General features: G+C 42.6%; 1 protein-coding gene across 2 annotated transcripts; it reads left to right on the top strand.

The window, feature by feature from the left end:
• The first annotated feature begins 264 nt into the window (after positions 1-264).
• LOC110519245 (procathepsin L) lies at positions 265-13470 on the top strand. Of its 2 annotated transcripts, none has more exons than XM_090234934.1 (8): positions 265-611; positions 9665-9803; positions 10186-10308; positions 10935-11087; positions 11402-11626; positions 11895-12063; positions 12341-12458; positions 12659-13470. In XM_090234934.1, exons 2-8 carry the CDS (start codon positions 9675-9677, stop codon positions 12756-12758), a joined length of 1017 nt encoding a protein of 338 aa, XP_090091060.1. In that variant the 5' UTR covers positions 265-611; positions 9665-9674; the 3' UTR covers positions 12759-13470. The 2 variants fall into 2 exon arrangements, with proteins under 2 accessions (XP_090091060.1, XP_090091059.1); XM_090234933.1 differs by lacking the exon at positions 265-611 and adding an exon at positions 8617-8757.
• Positions 13471-17345: the final 3875 nt, after the last annotated feature.

Raw genomic sequence — 17345 nt, 5'->3', positions numbered from 1 at the left:
TATAGTATATGCATATGATAAGTATGTGTGGATAGAAAACACTCTGAAGTTTCTAAAACTGGTTAAATCGGGTCTGTGGCTATAAAAGAACGTGTTTAGGAGTAAAAATCCCTGGTAAAACTGTTTACCAAAAACAAAAACAAAATATTCGTCCGCCATTCAATGAATTGTTTAAGACGAGAGAAAATACCACACGATGTCACCATTGCTATCAATATCAGAATAATTTATCCCTGGTTACAACACAAATAGACCCCTCCCTTCTTCTGACGCACCACAGTATGTTGTGAAACTGAAAAAATGGACGATGTTTTCCAGACTTGCTGCTATCGAATACAGATCGCCCCATGATCAATTTGATACATCATTAACGTTTATTAATACCTAAAGTTGGTTTAGAAACGTCGTTTGAAGTGATTTGTAAAAGTTTATAGGCGACTTTTGTAATTTTAAAAAGTGACGTTGCGTCTTGTAAATGGACTTTTTGCAGCATCAGACTGGCCTTCAGCAAATGACATTTTGGGTATACAATGACGGATTTAATCGGGAAAAAGACCCAATTGTGATGTTTATGGGACATATAGGAGTGCCAACAAAGAAGCTCGTCCAAGGTAATGAATGTTTTATATTGTATTTCTGCGTTTTGGGTAGCGCCGGCTACCGCAAAATCTGTTGTGTCATGCTTTCGCCGAAAAGCATTTTACAAATCTGACTTGGTGGCTAGATTCACAACGAGTGTAGCTTTAATTCAGTACCTGGCATGTGTGTTTTAATGAAAGTTTGAGATTTAACGAGTACTAAGTAAAGTACTATAGGTGGCGCTCTGAAATTTCCGCTGAGCTATCCCTGTCCAGGGATCACCTCCATAAGAAGATAAGCCAGGGCCAGAGATGTATGTGAGTGACACGCTCAGCAGGGCTACTGCATCAGGCACTCACACACGCTCCATGCATGAATAACACGCAGTGTGCAGCTTACAAACAGAGCAAGTGGATGTTGAACACATCAACCAGGCTGACTACCTCAATGTTACGGACCAGCGCCTTATACAAATCAGACAACACACAGACAGGGACGGGCAACTCCAGGCATTGAGGTCTGTGATTCTGATGGGCTGGCCCGACTGCAGGGAAGAAACTGCTTTAGCCGTCAGAGAATATTGGCCAGTCAAAGAGGAGCTCAGTGTTCAAAACGGAGTAATATTCAAGAGTCAGAGAGTCGTTATTCCCCAGTCTCTGCGCCCTGAGATGTTGGCACGTGTGCACTCAAGTCACATAGGAGGTGAGGCCTGTTACAGACAAGCACGTGACACACTGTATTGGCCAGGAATGCAGAGTGAAATCAAAGACTCTGTCAGTAAATGCACAATCTGCAATGAATATGCCATTGAGCAACAGAGAGAGACGATGATGTCCCACGAGCTACTGATGCGCCCCTGGCAGATAGTAAGTCTAGATCTCTTCCAGCACAGTGGCAAAGACTTTCTGCTGGTAGTCGATCATTACTCAGACTTTTGGGAGATCGACCTCCTCCCCGACCTCTCAGCAGAGACAACGATCAAACGCTGCAAGGCTCAGTTTGCCCGCTATGGCCAGCCAGATAGGGTAATTTCAGACAATGGACCGCAAATTCTTCGGAGTTGAGTTCCGAAAATTTGCTGCAGGATGGGAATTCGAGCACGTCATTTCATCACCACGACACCCAAAAGCTAATGGGAAGGCGGAGTCCGCAGTAAAAATCGCAAAGAACTTCTGCAAAAACGCTCTGCGAGACGGCAAAGATGCCTGGAAAGCAATCCTGCAGTGGCGCAATACCCCGATAGAAGGCATGGATAGCAGCCCGGCACAGCGCCTCATGGCACGGCGCTTAAAAGCAGCTCTGCCAGTAGCCAGCACTCTCCTGGAGCAATGTGTGGTGTCAGACGTGCTGGTGAAGCTACGTCACAGAAGACAGGTCTCCAAGTTCATCTACGACAAATCAGCAAAAGACTTATCTGAGCTCAGGGTGGGTGAAACGGTGCGAATGAAGCCACTACCAGGGGACCGGACAGGCCTCTGGAGACTCGGATCCTGTGTACAGAAAGTGGCACCACGCTCCTACTTGGTCGAAGTGAATGGATCACTGTACCGTCGTAACAGGGTTGACCTTCGGATTGCTGAGCCAGCACCTACTCAGAACCCTGATTGCCAAAGGGGTCGCATGACAACAGACAGAACCCCAGCAAGTCACATGGGGCCTGAGGCACTGGGCGAAGAGCCAGGGGATCACAGGTCGGCCGCTCCCTCGCCCATCAATTCTCCCCTTAGACGTTCAGGTGACACGCCTGTGCGGGAACCCGCAGTCCTCGCAGACAAGCCCCCTGTCTTTTCACGCTGCGGGTGTCTGTCCCAGCCACCAAAAAGACTTCATCTGTAGGTTTCCCATCAGGGATTGTTGACAGAGATAAAAGTGAAGAGAATATCAAAATGTGTTGTTGTTACCTGAGAAAAAAAATAAAAAATAAATACTAAACTGTTCATGTTGGAAATTGTTACTAGGTTTGTTTTGTTAGTGAATTGACACCTCCTGTCCTATTTTATTAAATGGAAGATGTTATGGGTGTAAGATGGCACAGTGATGCCATCTGTTGGTAAATGTTCATTACTGCAACTCTTTTGTTTTACCGGGGTGCTTGAGATACCCGGATGTGTTGTGATGTACTGAACAAGACTGGTTACTCGCATCAATGCCTCTGTCTCGTCATTTAACATTCAAACACTAACTGCCTGGTACTCAGCACTCAATTGTGCCTCTAATCCTCTCTGACATCAATGCAAATGTGTATAAAAATCTAATCAAACACTTCATGAGAGCCCATGAGCTCATGTTGCGTAACATTTCTACAGGCTATGGAATTGCGTGAGGAAACAGTGATGGCTTCTATTAAAAATAGGATCTTCAGCTTCCTTTAGGCTGACTATATTTCTCAACTTCCCTAATATTAAGCACATTGTTTTGCTTTACAACAGGAATATAGCCTACCTGGCTAGCATGACAATTAAGTCCTCCATTCGCTATTTAAGTGCATAGATGACTTGTATTTTTCCCCTGTTCTGAAACCGGTGCATGATAATAGTCCATTCTAAATCAAAACAAAATTCTCACGTATTATTTAGTATATTTTAAGACAATTTTTTTAAATTTTTATATATATATTTCACCTTCATTTAACCAGGTAGGCTAGTTGAGAACAAGTTCTCATTTACAATTGCGACCTGGCCAAGATAAAGCATAGCAGTGTGAACAGACAACACAGAGTTACACATGGAGTAAACAATAAACAAGTCAATAACACAGTAGAAAAAAAGAAAAGAGTCTATATACATTGTGTGCAAAAGGCATGAGGAGGTAGGCGAATAATTACAATTTTGCAGATTAACACTGGAGTGATAAATGATCAGATGGTCATGTGCAGGAAGATATACTGGTGTGCAAAAGAGCAGAAAAGTAAATAAATGAAAACAGTATGGAGATGAGGTAGGTAAATTGGGTGGGTCATTTACCACTAGACTATGTACAGCTGCAGCGATCAGTTAGCTGCTCAGATAGCAGATGTTTAAAGTTGGTGAGGGAGATAAAAGTCTCCAACTTCAGCGATTTTTGCAATTCGTTCCAGTCACAAGCAGCAGAGAACTGGAAGGAAAGGCGGCCAAATGAGGTGTTGGCTTTAGGGATGATCAGTGAGATACACCTGCTGGAGTGCGTGCTACGGGTGGGTGTTGCCATCGTGACCAGTGAACTGAGATAAGGCGGAGCTTTACCTATCATGGACTTGTAGATTATCTGGAGCCAGTGGGTCTGGAGACGAATATGTAGCGAGGACCAGCCGACTAGAGCATACAGCTCGCAGTGGTGGGTGGTATAAGGGGCTTTAGTAACAAAACGGATGGCACTGTGATAAACTGCATCCAGTTTGCTAAGAAGAGTATTGGAAGCTATTTTGTAGATGACATCGCCGAAGTCGAGGACCGGTAGGATAGTCAGTTTTACTAGGGTAAGTTTGGCAGCGTGAGTGAAGGAGGCTTTGTTGCGGAATAGAAAGCCGACTCTAGATTTGATTTTAGATTGGAGATGTTTGATATGATTCTGGAAGGAGAGTTTACAGTCTAGCCAGACACCTAAGTACTTATAGATGTCCATATATTCTAGGTCGGAACCATCCAGGGTGGTGATGCTAGTCGGGCGTGCGGGTGCAGGCATCGAACGGTTGAAAAGCATGCATTTGGTTTTACTAGCGTTTAAGAGCAGTTGGAGGCCACGGAAGGAGTGTTGTATGGCTTTGAAGCTCGTTTGGAGGTTAGATAGCACAGTGTCCAAGGAAGGGCCAGAAGTATACAGAATGGTGTCGTCTGCGTAGAGGTGAATCCGGGAATCGCCCGCAGCAAGAGCAACATCATTGATATATACAGAGAAAAGAGTCGGCCCGAGAATTGAACCCTGTGGCACCCCCATAGAGACTGCCAGAGGACCGGACAACATGCCCTCCAATTTGACACACTGAACTCTGTCTTCAAAGTAGTTGGTGAACCAGGCAAGGCTGTCATTAGAAAAACCGAGGCTACTCAGTCTGCCGATAAGAATATGGTGATTGACAGAGTTGAAAGCCTTGGCCAGGTCGATGAAGATGGCTGCACAGTACTGTCTTTTATCGATGGCGGTTATATCATTTATTTTGAGCCATGTGAGTGAGGTGCTTTGGAACATGGAACTGGGAGAAGAGAATTATACATATTATATTCAGCCCAAGGGCACTACGGCATGGATTTCTTTAGGGGGCATTATGGCCACACTAGGAGGATGCCGGCAGGAAATTCGAGGCATTATCAAGTGCTTGTCAAATTGTGAATGAGAGACTGATGAAAAGTGTACACGAAACAAAGCAGAGCTCATGCCTTTAATGCAACTTTTTTCAACTCATCATTAGAGTTGCATCATGCAGCCTTAGAATGTATAAAACATCTAAACATATAGCCCAACGTTTGTATCACAACCACAGTTGCATAAATAACTCTAAATTAAGCAAATAGGAGGACCTGTTTCTTTGTTAACCCCTCAACACAGAATAGCCCCATGTGAGCACTCCCTCAAATCGTTTGGAGAAACATTCTTCCTATTTTATTCAGCTATGTTCAATTGCATTCTTCATGCTATAAAATAATGGCACAGAATTCTAAGCAAATCTTGTCTGCTAAGTGAACTAGTGTAGCTCACAGCCATTTGGCATAGCCAGATCAGGGACTAACATAAGGATACCTCAGAGTATGCTATTCCGTTCTTCTGAAATAGACTACATTTTCTTCCTCTCATGTGTCTTTAGACCTGTGGAAAATAAATAATGGAATTATTGTGATGGTGTAAGCAATATTACATGGATTTATTCGACTTTTTAAAATGAAAATGTTCCAAAGGTCTGCATCGGTGTCTTTTAGGCTATACGTGGAAGCCAGGAGATGCTAAGTGTGTTTATGTTAATTAACGGTCAATTACCGTGAGACCGGCAGTTATTTGCTTGACAATCACCGGCTGACAAATTTTCATGACCACCACAGCCCTAGTCTCATGACAACTGGTGTGGCGGTAATACATTCACCGCAACAGCCCTAGTCATGGTCGAGTGTTTTAGTCCCCTTCGTGTGTGCATTGAGCAGTGTGTTTCAGCTCGTGTTCATTTGAGAAGACTGAGCGGGCGGAGAGAAGATATGAAACTCGGCCTCCTTTGAGTAGGTGTTTCCAGACTTTTGACTGGTAGTGTATATACTGTATTCTCGACATAGCTGATCCTAATATAGCTACTACTGTACATACTCTTCCATAATATACGGTTCATGCACACCACATATATATATTCTGACACATGCTCATGCTAATGCGTATATCTATTCTGGATTGTTAATTGGACTTGTTCTGTCATTTGTGTATTTATTTGTGTATTTTTATTGTATTTGCTAGACATTCTACTGCACTGTGGGAGCTAGTAACATAAGCCTTTCGCGCCACCTGCTAGAACACCTGCAAATCTGTCTACACAACCAATAAAGTTTGATTTTTATTTAGAGCGATATTATCCCTGTGTTTTTATTTTACACACTCTAGAGTCCATTTAGTTGAAACTGACAGAGAGAAGTGTAAGGTTAACATAGGGTTTTCTACCACACACACAAGTTTACCTGCCTTTAGTTCTCTTTCATTAAGTCAAGTTATCATTTGTCAGAGTAGGCTAAACTTGCAATTAGTGTGTGATTGTACACTATTTCTGTTCATGGTAGGCCTGCTGATCTACTTCTGAGCTGACTAACCGTTAGAAGTCGCTCTCTAGTCGGAAAGAAGAGGAGAAGCTGAAAAATAAGTGGATCTGCTGTCTCGACCTCTGAATGTTCGACTATGAAAAGCCAACTGACATTTACTCCAGAGGTACTGACCTGTTGCACACTATACAACCACTGTGATTATTATTTGACCCTGCTGGTCATCTATGAACGTTTGACTACTCGAGGCTGTAATCACTGCCATAGGGGCTTCTACAAAGTACTGAGTAAATGGTCTGAAAACTTATGTAAATGTGATATTTCAGTTATTTATTTGTAATGCATTTTCAAACATTTCTCTAAAGCTGTTTTTGCTTTGTCATTATCGGGTATTGCGTGTAGATTGATGAGGAAAAAATATGATTGTAACGTAACAAAATGTGGAAAATGTGAAGGGGTCTGAATACTTTCCAAATGCACGGTTTTCAACTCTGTATTGAACTCAATGGTCATGACTGTTACATTACCTGTGTAACGGATGTGAAACGGCTAGCTTAGTTAGCGTGGGCGCTAAATAGCGTTTCAATCAGTGACGTCACTTGCTCTGAGACCTTGAAGTAGTAGTTCCCCTTGCTCTGCAAGGGCCACGGCTTTTGTGGCGCGATGGGTAACGATGCTTCGAGGGTGACTGTTGATGTGTGCAGAAGGTCCCTAGTTCGCGCCCGGGTATGGGCGAGGGGACGGTCTAAAATTATACTGTTACATTGACGCTGTTGACCCGGATTACTGGTTGCTGCGGAAAAAGGAGGAAGGTAGTAGTTCCCCTTGCTCTGCAAGGGCCGCGGCTTTTGTGGAGCGATGGGTAACGATGCTTCGAGGGTGACTGTTGATGTGTGCAGAAGGTCCCTAGTTCGCGCCCGGCTATGGGCGAGGGGACGGTTTAAATTTGAACTGTTGCAGTACACTTCATGTCTGACAGGGGGAGTAAGTGCATCTGTTTCTGTTAGATTGTAATCAGTGTCAGCAAAAGTTTGAAGTTACACAGATACATTACTGCATTGTTATCAAAACATACTTCTTAGTATGATCGATCAATACTAGGAAATCTTAAACAAACCTAATGAATTATTCAATACCCATCCATTCATTGATTTCCCTGAAGTGTTTTTGTAGACACACCAATACCAATCAAGGAATCATTTTACTAACCACACATCATCTACAGGGTGTGTGTGTGTGTGTGTGTGTGTGTGTGTGTGTGTGTGTGTGTGTGTGTGTGTGTGTGTGTGTGTGTGTGTGTGTGTGTGTGTGTGTGTGTGTGTGTGTGTGTGTGTGTGTGTGTGTGTGTGTGTGTGTGTGTGTGTGTGTGTGTGTGTGTCCTATCAGTAACAACAGATTCAGCAGCAGCCCAAGAAGAGAATCCCTCCCCTTCTTCCTGTGTGAATGTTTGGTTGACATGCAGAAATTCCTAAAGCTGACAAGGCAAAAGTGACATTACACAATTGTTTAGAAACAATGTATTGATTAGTGTGTTTTCTGTCTGTTTTGATTTAGTGGGTTTAAAATGTATTATCAATGTTTAAAAAGAAAACATGTGCAGAAGAGGTAGGAAAACACTGAAAGGCTTGTAAGACACCTTTCAAATGAAATTGGAATGATTATTTACACAAACAAATGATTTACAAGCCCATCAGAACTTTATTGACACAGCAGAGTATCACACAATAATTAATCAGTATCTAAAGAATGCAGATAATCTTATTTGAGCTAGATAAATGTAGGTTAATTTGTTCATTCTCTCAACTTCAGGCTATTATTTGAATCTATCATATTAGGACATGGTTGAACAAACACTGAAGCTGTTGTATGCTTCACAGAGCAGGGACATATGGCGTTTGTTGTTTGTTGTTGGCCACTCAGTTTCAGGTACTAGACTACATGTAACATTTCTTCCTAAATTCATGTCATTACTGTTCAATGAACATGTTTAGCATTTTTTTCTGGTTATTTCTTTGTCATTGCTGCATAAGCATTAGCGTGCCATGCTCTCATCTCCTCCGCGCCCGCACATGATTAGAGAACTGTTACAAAGTAACCGAAGATGAAAAAATGGTAAGGGAAACTGACTCGATGTTACAATGTGTCTTTCTACCCTTTTGCTTCCCAGTAATCTAATCCACCCACTAAAGATGTTTAATCAAATTTGATGTTTTATCTTTACGGAGTCGATGAAAACGGTCAAGTGGTCAGGAATCACATGCTGGGCTATTTACACCGGGCGGGACCTGAGATCTTTAAATGATCTTTCAGCGGGCCGGCAGTGTGATATACGGTCCCCTTTCAGCCAATCACAAGCCAGCCCCCACCACTATAGGACATGTGCTGGCTGTATAAAGTGTCGTGTCTTGTTCACTGACTACACAACAACAGCAGCAAATATCATCACCCTGCTACTGCAAATTGACGGGAAAAAGTAAGTACAGCTTTCCATTCTGTTCTTTGTACAGTGTTAGGATCTTGGGTTATGGACATTTACCAGGGGCATTTGCTCTTTGATTTGATTGATACAAAAAGACAATATTAGTCTACCGTTTCTGATGTTGCTTTTTCTGCCGGCTGTTACCAAACTTTTCCTCGAATATTTCTGGATATCACATAAAGTAATTGATATCAATTTATTTTTGTGTCGAGCGGAAGGTAGTTTGGAAGGGGGCTTTTTTTTGTTGTTCTCACAAACCACATTTCCACCCAATGGTGGTATAGCAAGTAAAGTACATGTCGGAATAAAGTAATGACACACCTGATGGAAACAATTTTTCAGTTAACTTTCCAAATGTCGACAACACAAAATAGTCTTTTTGTGTCAGTAAAATTAATTATGTGATTGTTGGTAAGTATAATCACATCATATCGAAGTAAACTTGGAGTAGTAGTGTGGACCTCACTCTACTACTAGTTGGGAAAGCATGCAGTTTATTAGGCTGCAGATCAAATCAATTATGATGAATTAACTTCACAGGATGGTGAAAGTGCAAGGTGATGTGTTTGTGAACCCTAGGTTGAATTAAAACAATAGCTGCTGATGACTTCACAAGTGCTTTATTGGCGTAAATATTACAATTGATATGACTTATAAAGGATGGTTAAATTTAATTTTCTCTGTTAAAGCTACCCTTTGTAAAACACTGGATGGGAGACCAAATGGATAGTTGTTGATCAACTCTCCAGTAGGAGGTGCTGCCCAGACTTGTTGTTGTTGTATATAACGTTGAAGATATGCCGTTGTTTCAAAGGTACAAAGTCAACATTTTATGCCATATAGCTTCTTTACACTGAAAATACAAGGCTGACTCAGCTCTGCTCTCTCTCTCTCTCCACAGCTGTTTGACCATGATGTCCCTGTACTTGGCAGTGTTGGTGCTCTGTATGAGTGCTGTGTATGCGGCCCCTATGTTTGACTCTCAGTTGGAGGGCCACTGGCACTTGTGGAAGAACTGGCACAGCAAGAACTACCATGAGGTGGGTGTTTAAGCACCCAGAGGAGCACATCCTCATAGGAACCCCTCAGTAGCTCCCAACGAGTGGAGGCTGGTGGGATGAGATTTGGAGGATGGGCTTATTGTAAAGACTGGAATGGAATTATTGGAATGGTATCAAACATTTAGAAACCACTTTTGACTCAGTTCCATTACAGCCAGTACAATGAGCCTGTCCTCCTTTGACTCCTCCCACCATCCTCCACTGCTCTCAACAAGGGGCTCAAATTGATCAATTGGTGCATACATGTAGCTGTAAATTACATTATTACATTATTATCATTAATTGCATGGATTGTGCACATAGTTCTGGGACAGTATATGATTGTGTATATTTTCTCACTGTTTTTCACTCATTGTTACAGAGCGAGGAGGGCTGGAGGAGGATGGTTTGGGAAAAGAACCTGAAAAAAATTGAGATGCACAACCTGGACCACTCTATGGGAAAACACTCCTATCGTCTGGGCATGAACAACTTTGGTGATATGGTAAGAATCACCTTGCTGAGCAGTGCTTGACATGGAGGAAATTGGTGCTGGAGGAAAAAGGCATTCTGGATGCCTGTACTGTATATATTTATATCCAGGAACACTGCAGGACTTTTGAGCTAATATTCTATGAGGTGCAGGAACTAAAGCAGTAGAATGTTTCAGGTGCTGATATCAGTTCCAGTGAGCTTCTGTCCAAGTCTGTTGCTGAGACATTTTACTGTGGAGCAGGAGCTACTTTTCAGCAGCTCTTTCCCATACTGTGTGTGTACTATAGCTGGATCTTTTTGTTGTCATGCCATAGATTTGCTAAAGCACATACAGTATGAAATGTTTCACAGGCACAGGTGTCAGCGTTGACAATGAAAGCAGGAATGTATTCAGACTCGCAGGTTAGGTTTCTTCAACTATCAAGCAGGAATGGAATAGTTATCCCGAGAAGAGAATTGAAACTTACTCGTAGTCTTTTAAAGATGCACACAGGATTTATGGCTAAGTTCACAACTTTTAAAACAGTCCTAAGACGTAAAAAAATATTACATTTCCCATTCAGATGGTAAATTACAAACCACATCTTAACAGGGAAGACATTACGTTTCAACATGTTCTGATTCTTTCCTCCCTAGACCAACGAAGAGTTCGGGCAGCTCATGAACGGCTACAAGCAGACGACTGAGAGGAAGTACAAGGGCTCTCTGTTCATGGAACCCAATTACCTGCAGGCCCCTGAAGCCGTGGACTGGAGAGAGAAGGGCTACGTCACTCCCATCAAGAACCAGGTGAGACTTGAATCACTCATGAGTCATGACTCATCCACACACTGCTGTGTCACTAAATAAGGTTTTACTTCCAGAGAACTATCTGGCTTGTTTGCCTGCTGTTTACCATGATTGTAAGTTACAGTATCCAGAAGATAAGGCGGCAAATTGCCCATATATATTGTTATATATATATATATATATATATATATATATATATATATATATATATATATATATATATATTTAATGTATTTATTACTGGCGTAATATGCACGTCAGTGTTTTCTGGCATGAAAAAGTAACAAGATGTTTAACAACCTTTACCCCCTCAGTGCTCATGTGGGTCTTGCTGGGCGTTCAGTTCCACCGGAGCCATAGAGGGCCAGCAATTCAGGAAGACTGGCAATCTGGTGTCTCTGAGTGAACAGAACCTGATGGACTGCTCCAGACCCCAGGGCAACGAGGGCTGTAATGGGGGTCTCATGGACTTGGCGTTCCAGTATGTAAAGGACAACGGCGGCCTGGACACAGAGGCGTCCTACCCCTATGTGGGCAAGGTATGGCCCTGTGTTCTATTAGTCTGAATTCAAATATAATAGGGTATGAAGATGCATTTATTAAACGTAAGGCCCTGTTCTTTTAGCCTGGTCCCAGATCATGCAGTTGTTGCTGTCGATCTGGAATGACATACAACTTCAACTTTGAAAATTTGAGTTTCCACTTCATTACAGTGGGATTTGTCTCCAAGAATGACCGACTTGTTTGAATATTTGGAATATGTTGTTTTTTACTAATCATGGCCATTGTTCTTCTCTCTTAACTCAGGATGATGATATTTGCCACTACCGACCAGAGTTCAGTGCTGTCAATGAAACTGGCTTTGTGGACATCCCCAGTGGCAAAGAACACGCTCTGATGAAGGCTGTGGCGTCTGTCGGCCCCATCGCTGTCGCCATCGATGCCAGCCACGAATCCTTCCAGTTCTACCAGTCTGGTGAGTAGCAGTTAGCGGTGCAACTTCAATTTTGTGTAACATTATTTGCAAGGATTGGATTCCCTACCTACAATTTTGAGGTAGCAGTGATCTGTACTGGTCTATTGTCCTGTTCACCGTGTACAAATGGTGTTGTCTTTGAAGTAAATTGTGACCAATATTTCTAACTAGTTACTAGCTAAGTAATCAACTATTAGGTTTGAGATCAGGTGGTTTTACATACTGAAGTAAACTCTGTATCTTAGCCCACTAATTTAACTATGTCCTCTCCCTGTAGGGATCTATTATGAGGAGAAGTGCAGCAGTGTGGAGCTTGACCATGGAGTTCTGGTGGTGGGATACGGTTTTGAAGGAGAGGATGTAGATGGCAAGAAATTCTGGATTGTCAAGAACAGGTACAGTACATAGTATCTTCCTAGGATGTTTTTTGTTTGTTACGTCACCACTACAGGATCGGTTGATTTCCTCATCGGGGAATATGCCTCTCTTGTCCTGATACTATGGTCTAAGTCATACGTTTCTCTAAAGCAGCAGTGCATCTATAATTTCCTACTAACTAGAACTGTGGGACTAACATGTTTTGTCTCTTCCTCAGCTGGAGTGAGAAATGGGGAGACAAAGGCTACATCTACATGGCCAAAGACAGGAAGAACCATTGTGGCATCGCCACGGCAGCCAGCTACCCACTGGTCTAGTGTTCTGTAAGTTCTCGAACACTAGACCCAGAGGTTTAGTTTTAGAGATGTTTGACGAACGTTCTGAAAAAGGGCAATGAGGACTGCAGTGCTGCCTTAACTAAGTCTGTGAAATGCGCGAGAGAAACCTGCTGCATGGGTTTTAAAGAAACGCTGTTTTAGGGAAATTATGAAAATTCTACCTATTTTGTTTTATACTTGATTTTATGTGTGTGTGTAGTTCTATTTGAGTTAAGCATTCCGTTTATTTGTAACTTTACTTGATGAGACCAGCTAGACTACATTCTCTAGCACATGTCAGTTTGTGCTTACTGTTTGTGTTTACAACAATGTTGTAGACACAGGATATATATATTCCTGAGGTACAGTTGATATACCATCTATTTTTAACTGGCGCGTTCTCTGTGGAGCTGAGAGCAACAACCACTGAATGATAAGACATTGAGGAAGACTAGAGCTCTGAAATGACTGAGTTTGTTTCTGAAAGTGAGGGACAAAAGGAGAACGGTACACCTGGGTTTGTTTCCTCCACTGCTTTTTTTATCTGCAGCTAGTGTTTGAGTAAAGGTGTTGAATGGTAATGTCTAGACAAGAGCCTAGTGATGCAGAGACTGATATGCCTCCAGGTGGTGAGAGGATATGTATAACATTCTAACACACACATGTAGATGAGTTCAAATTGTGTTTAATAATAATAAACTACATTCATCAATCTGACTCCATTATCATGTGACTAACGGCTATAGATCATAAATGTATACTGGTGAATCTAGCCCGCTTGTGAGTCTACACATTATCACTCAGATGCTATAATTACATTTGTTCTAAGATAACTGATTATTATGAGGCTTATGCGCTGTCTATAGCACCCATCGTCCAAGCTTTAATTTATCTACTTGATCTTAGACCAAGATGTAAAGTACCAATGTGTAATCTAATGTCTATAGTGTACATAACATTTACCATTAGACTTCATTAAATATGAGCACAACTGTAGTCTCAAGTTTAAAGTAATCTGACGTGTTACAGTTTAAACAGAAAGAATACTATTATCAAATGGTACGTCACAGTAGTCGTAACAGCTTAGAAAATATACCCCTATGACATCAAAAGATCGGTTTACCAATGACTACACTAATTTCTGAGCTTATATTCAATCAAAGAATGGCTCTGTAAAACGAGGACTGCATTTACTCAATTCAACTAACAGGATGTATTACTCACAAAACAATTGACACAAACGATTACAGTGTAGGCTACATACAACACATGATACTTTTACGGAATAATTCAGAGTAAATGACTACATCCAATAGGCAAAGACTTTACAATGCCTTCAGAAGGTATTCACACCCTTGTTTTTTTAAAAACATTTTGTGTTACAGCCTGAATTTAAAATGAATTAAATTGAGAAATCTTGAGTCAATAAGTATTCAACCTCTTATGGCAAGCTTAAATAAGTTTAGGAGTCACAAGTTGCATGAACTCATGTGTGCAATAATAGTGTTTAACATGATTTTTGAATGACCACCTCATCTCTGTACCCCACACATACAACTATTTACTAGTTCCCTCATTCGAGCAGTGAATTTCAAACACAGATTCACCACAAAGACCAGGGAGGTTTTCAGATGCCTCGCAAAGAAGGGCACCTACTGGTGGATGGGTAGAAAGGAAAAAAAGGCAGACGTTGAATATCCCTTTGAGCATGGTAAAGTTATTAATTACACTTTGGATGGTGTATCAATAAACCCAGTAACTAGAAAGACACAGACCTTCCTAACTCAGTTGCCGTAGAGGAAGGAAACTGTTCAGGGATTTCACCATGAGGCCAACGGTGTTACGGCTCTCGTTTGTGGTAGGAAGAGGGGACCAAGACGCAGCGTGGAAAGTATTCATGATTTTAAATTCAAAAAGCACTCAAACAAAATAACAAACATGAAAACGAAAGCGAACAGTTCTGTCAGGCAAAAAACACTAATCAGAAAACAAGATCCCACAAAACCTAAAAGGAAAATGACAACTTAGATATGATCCCCAATCAGAGACAACGATAGACAACTGCCTCTGATTGGGAAACACACACGGCCAAAACCAAAGAAATAGAAAACATAGACTTTCCCATCCGAGTCACACCCTGACCTAACCAAACATAGAAAATAATAAGGAACTCTAAGGTCGGGGCGTGATAAACGGTGACTTTAAAACAGTTACACAGTTTAATGGCTGTGATGGCAGAAAACTGAGGATGGATCAACAACATTGTAGTTACTCCACAATACTAATCTAATAGACAGAGTGAAAAGGAAGCATGCACAGAATACAAATATTGCAAAACATGCATCCTGTTTACAATAATGCACTTAGGTAAAACTGCAACAAAAAAAAAATGAACAAAAAAAAATGATATCCTGAATACAAAGCATTATGTTTGGGGCAAATCCAACACAACACATCACTGAGTACCACTCTTCATATTTTCAAACATGGTGGTGGCTGCATCATGTTATGGGTATGCTTGTCATCGGCAAGGACTAGGGAGTTTTTATTTTTTATTAAAATAAACGAAATAAGGCTAAGCACAGACACAATCCTTGAGAAAAAGACTGGGAGACAAATGTACCTTTCAGTAGGGCAATAATTTATAACACAAGGCCAAATATACGCTGGAGTTGCTTACCAACACGACATTGAATGTTCCTGACAGTGCTGGAAATTGTACTAATTTGTCAAACTTGAGTAAAAGTAAAAATGCCTTAATAAATAATGACTCAAGTTAAAGTGAAAGTCACCAAGTAAAATATGAGTAACCGTTTAAAAGTAAGGTTTTAAATATACTTAAGTGTCAAAAGTAAAAGTGTAAAAATGTCAAATTCCTTATATTAAGCAAACCAGATGGATAGCCAGGGGCACACTCCAACACCCCCGACAAATTAAGCATGTGTGTTTAGTGAGTCCGCCAGATCAAAGGCAGTAGGAATGACCAGGGATGTTCTCTTGATAATTGAGTTATTTGACCATTTTCCTGTCCTGCTAAGCATTCCAAATGTAATGAGAACTTATTGGGTGTCAGGGTATATGTATGGAGTAAAAAGTAAGTTGTCAAATATATAAATAGTAAAGTACAGATACCCCCCAAAACACTACTTAAGTAGGACTTTAAAGAAGTTTTACTTAAATATTACACCACTGGTTCCCGAGTAGCCTATTTACAGTTTGACTTAAATTGGCTTAAAAATCTATGGCAAGACTTGAAATTGGCTGTCTAGACAATGATCAACAACCAACTTGACAGAGCTTGAAGAATAAAAAAAAATAATAATGCGTAATATTGTAAAATCTAGGTGTGCAAAGCTCTTAGAAACTTACCCAGTGTAACAGTTTTCTTCTGGTGAAAGAGAGGCGGACCAAAATGCAGCGTGGTTATTTTTGTACATCTTTAATAAAGATGAAAATACAACAATCTACAAAACAAGAACCATGAAAAACCGAAACAGTCCTATCTGGTGCCACAAACACAAAGACAGGAACAATCACCCACAAAACCCAACACAAAACAGGCTACCTAAATATGGTTCCCAATCAGAGACAATGACTAACACCTGCCTCTGATTGAGAACCATATCAGGCCAAACATAGAAATAGACAAACCAGACACACAACATAGAATGCCCACCCAGCTCAAGTCCTGACCAACACTAAAACAAGGAAAACACACAAGAACCCCCCCCCCCCCCCCCCCCCCCCCCAAGGTGCGGACTCCGACCGCACAACCTAAACCTATAGGGGAGGGTCTGGGTGGATCTGTCCGCGGTGGCGGCTCTGGCGCTGGACGTGGACCCCACTCCATAATTGTCTTAGTCCACCTCCTTAGCGTCCCTTGAGTGGCGACCCTCGCCGCTAACCTTGGTCTAGGAACCCTAACAACGGGCCCCACTGGACTGAGGGGCAGCTCGGGACTGAGGGGCAGCTCGGGACTGAGGGGAAGCTCGGGACTGAGGGGAAGCTCGGGACTGAGGGGAAGCTCAGGCAGGTTAATGGTTCCGGCAGATCCTGGCTGACTGGTGGTTCCGGCAGATCCTGGCTGACTGGTGGTTCCGGCAGATCCTGGCTGACTGACTGGTGGTTCCGGCAGATCCTGGCTGACTGGCGGTTCCGGCAGATCCTGGCTGACTGGCGGTTCCGGCAGATCCTGGCTGACTGGCGGATCCTGGCTGACTGGCGGATCTAACGGATCCTGGCAGACCGGCGGCTCCTGGATGACCGGCGGCTCCTGGCAGACTGGCGGCTCCTTGCAGACTGGCGGCTCCTTGCAGACTGGCGGCACTGGCGGCTCCTTGCAGACTGGCGGCACTGGCGGCTCCTTGCAGACTGGCGGCACTGGCGGCTCCTTGCATACTGGCGGCACTGGCGGCGCTGGGCAGACGGGCGGTCCAGGCGGCGCTGGGCAGATGGGCGGCTCAGGCGGCGCTGGGCAGACGGGCGGCTCAGGCGGCGCTGGGCAGACGGGTGGCTCAGGCGGCGCTGGGCAGACGGGCGGCTCAGGCGGCGCTGGGCAGACGGGCGGCTCAGGCGGCGCTGGGCAGA

Source organism: Oncorhynchus mykiss, chromosome 5, assembly GCF_057628025.1.
Source record: "Oncorhynchus mykiss isolate SJ-2025 chromosome 5, ASM5762802v1, whole genome shotgun sequence".
In the NCBI taxonomy this organism is placed as follows: Eukaryota; Metazoa; Chordata; class Actinopteri; order Salmoniformes; family Salmonidae; genus Oncorhynchus; species Oncorhynchus mykiss.
The sequence above is the reverse complement of the archived record's forward strand: the minus strand, read 5'-3'. Positions and strand labels throughout refer to the sequence as shown.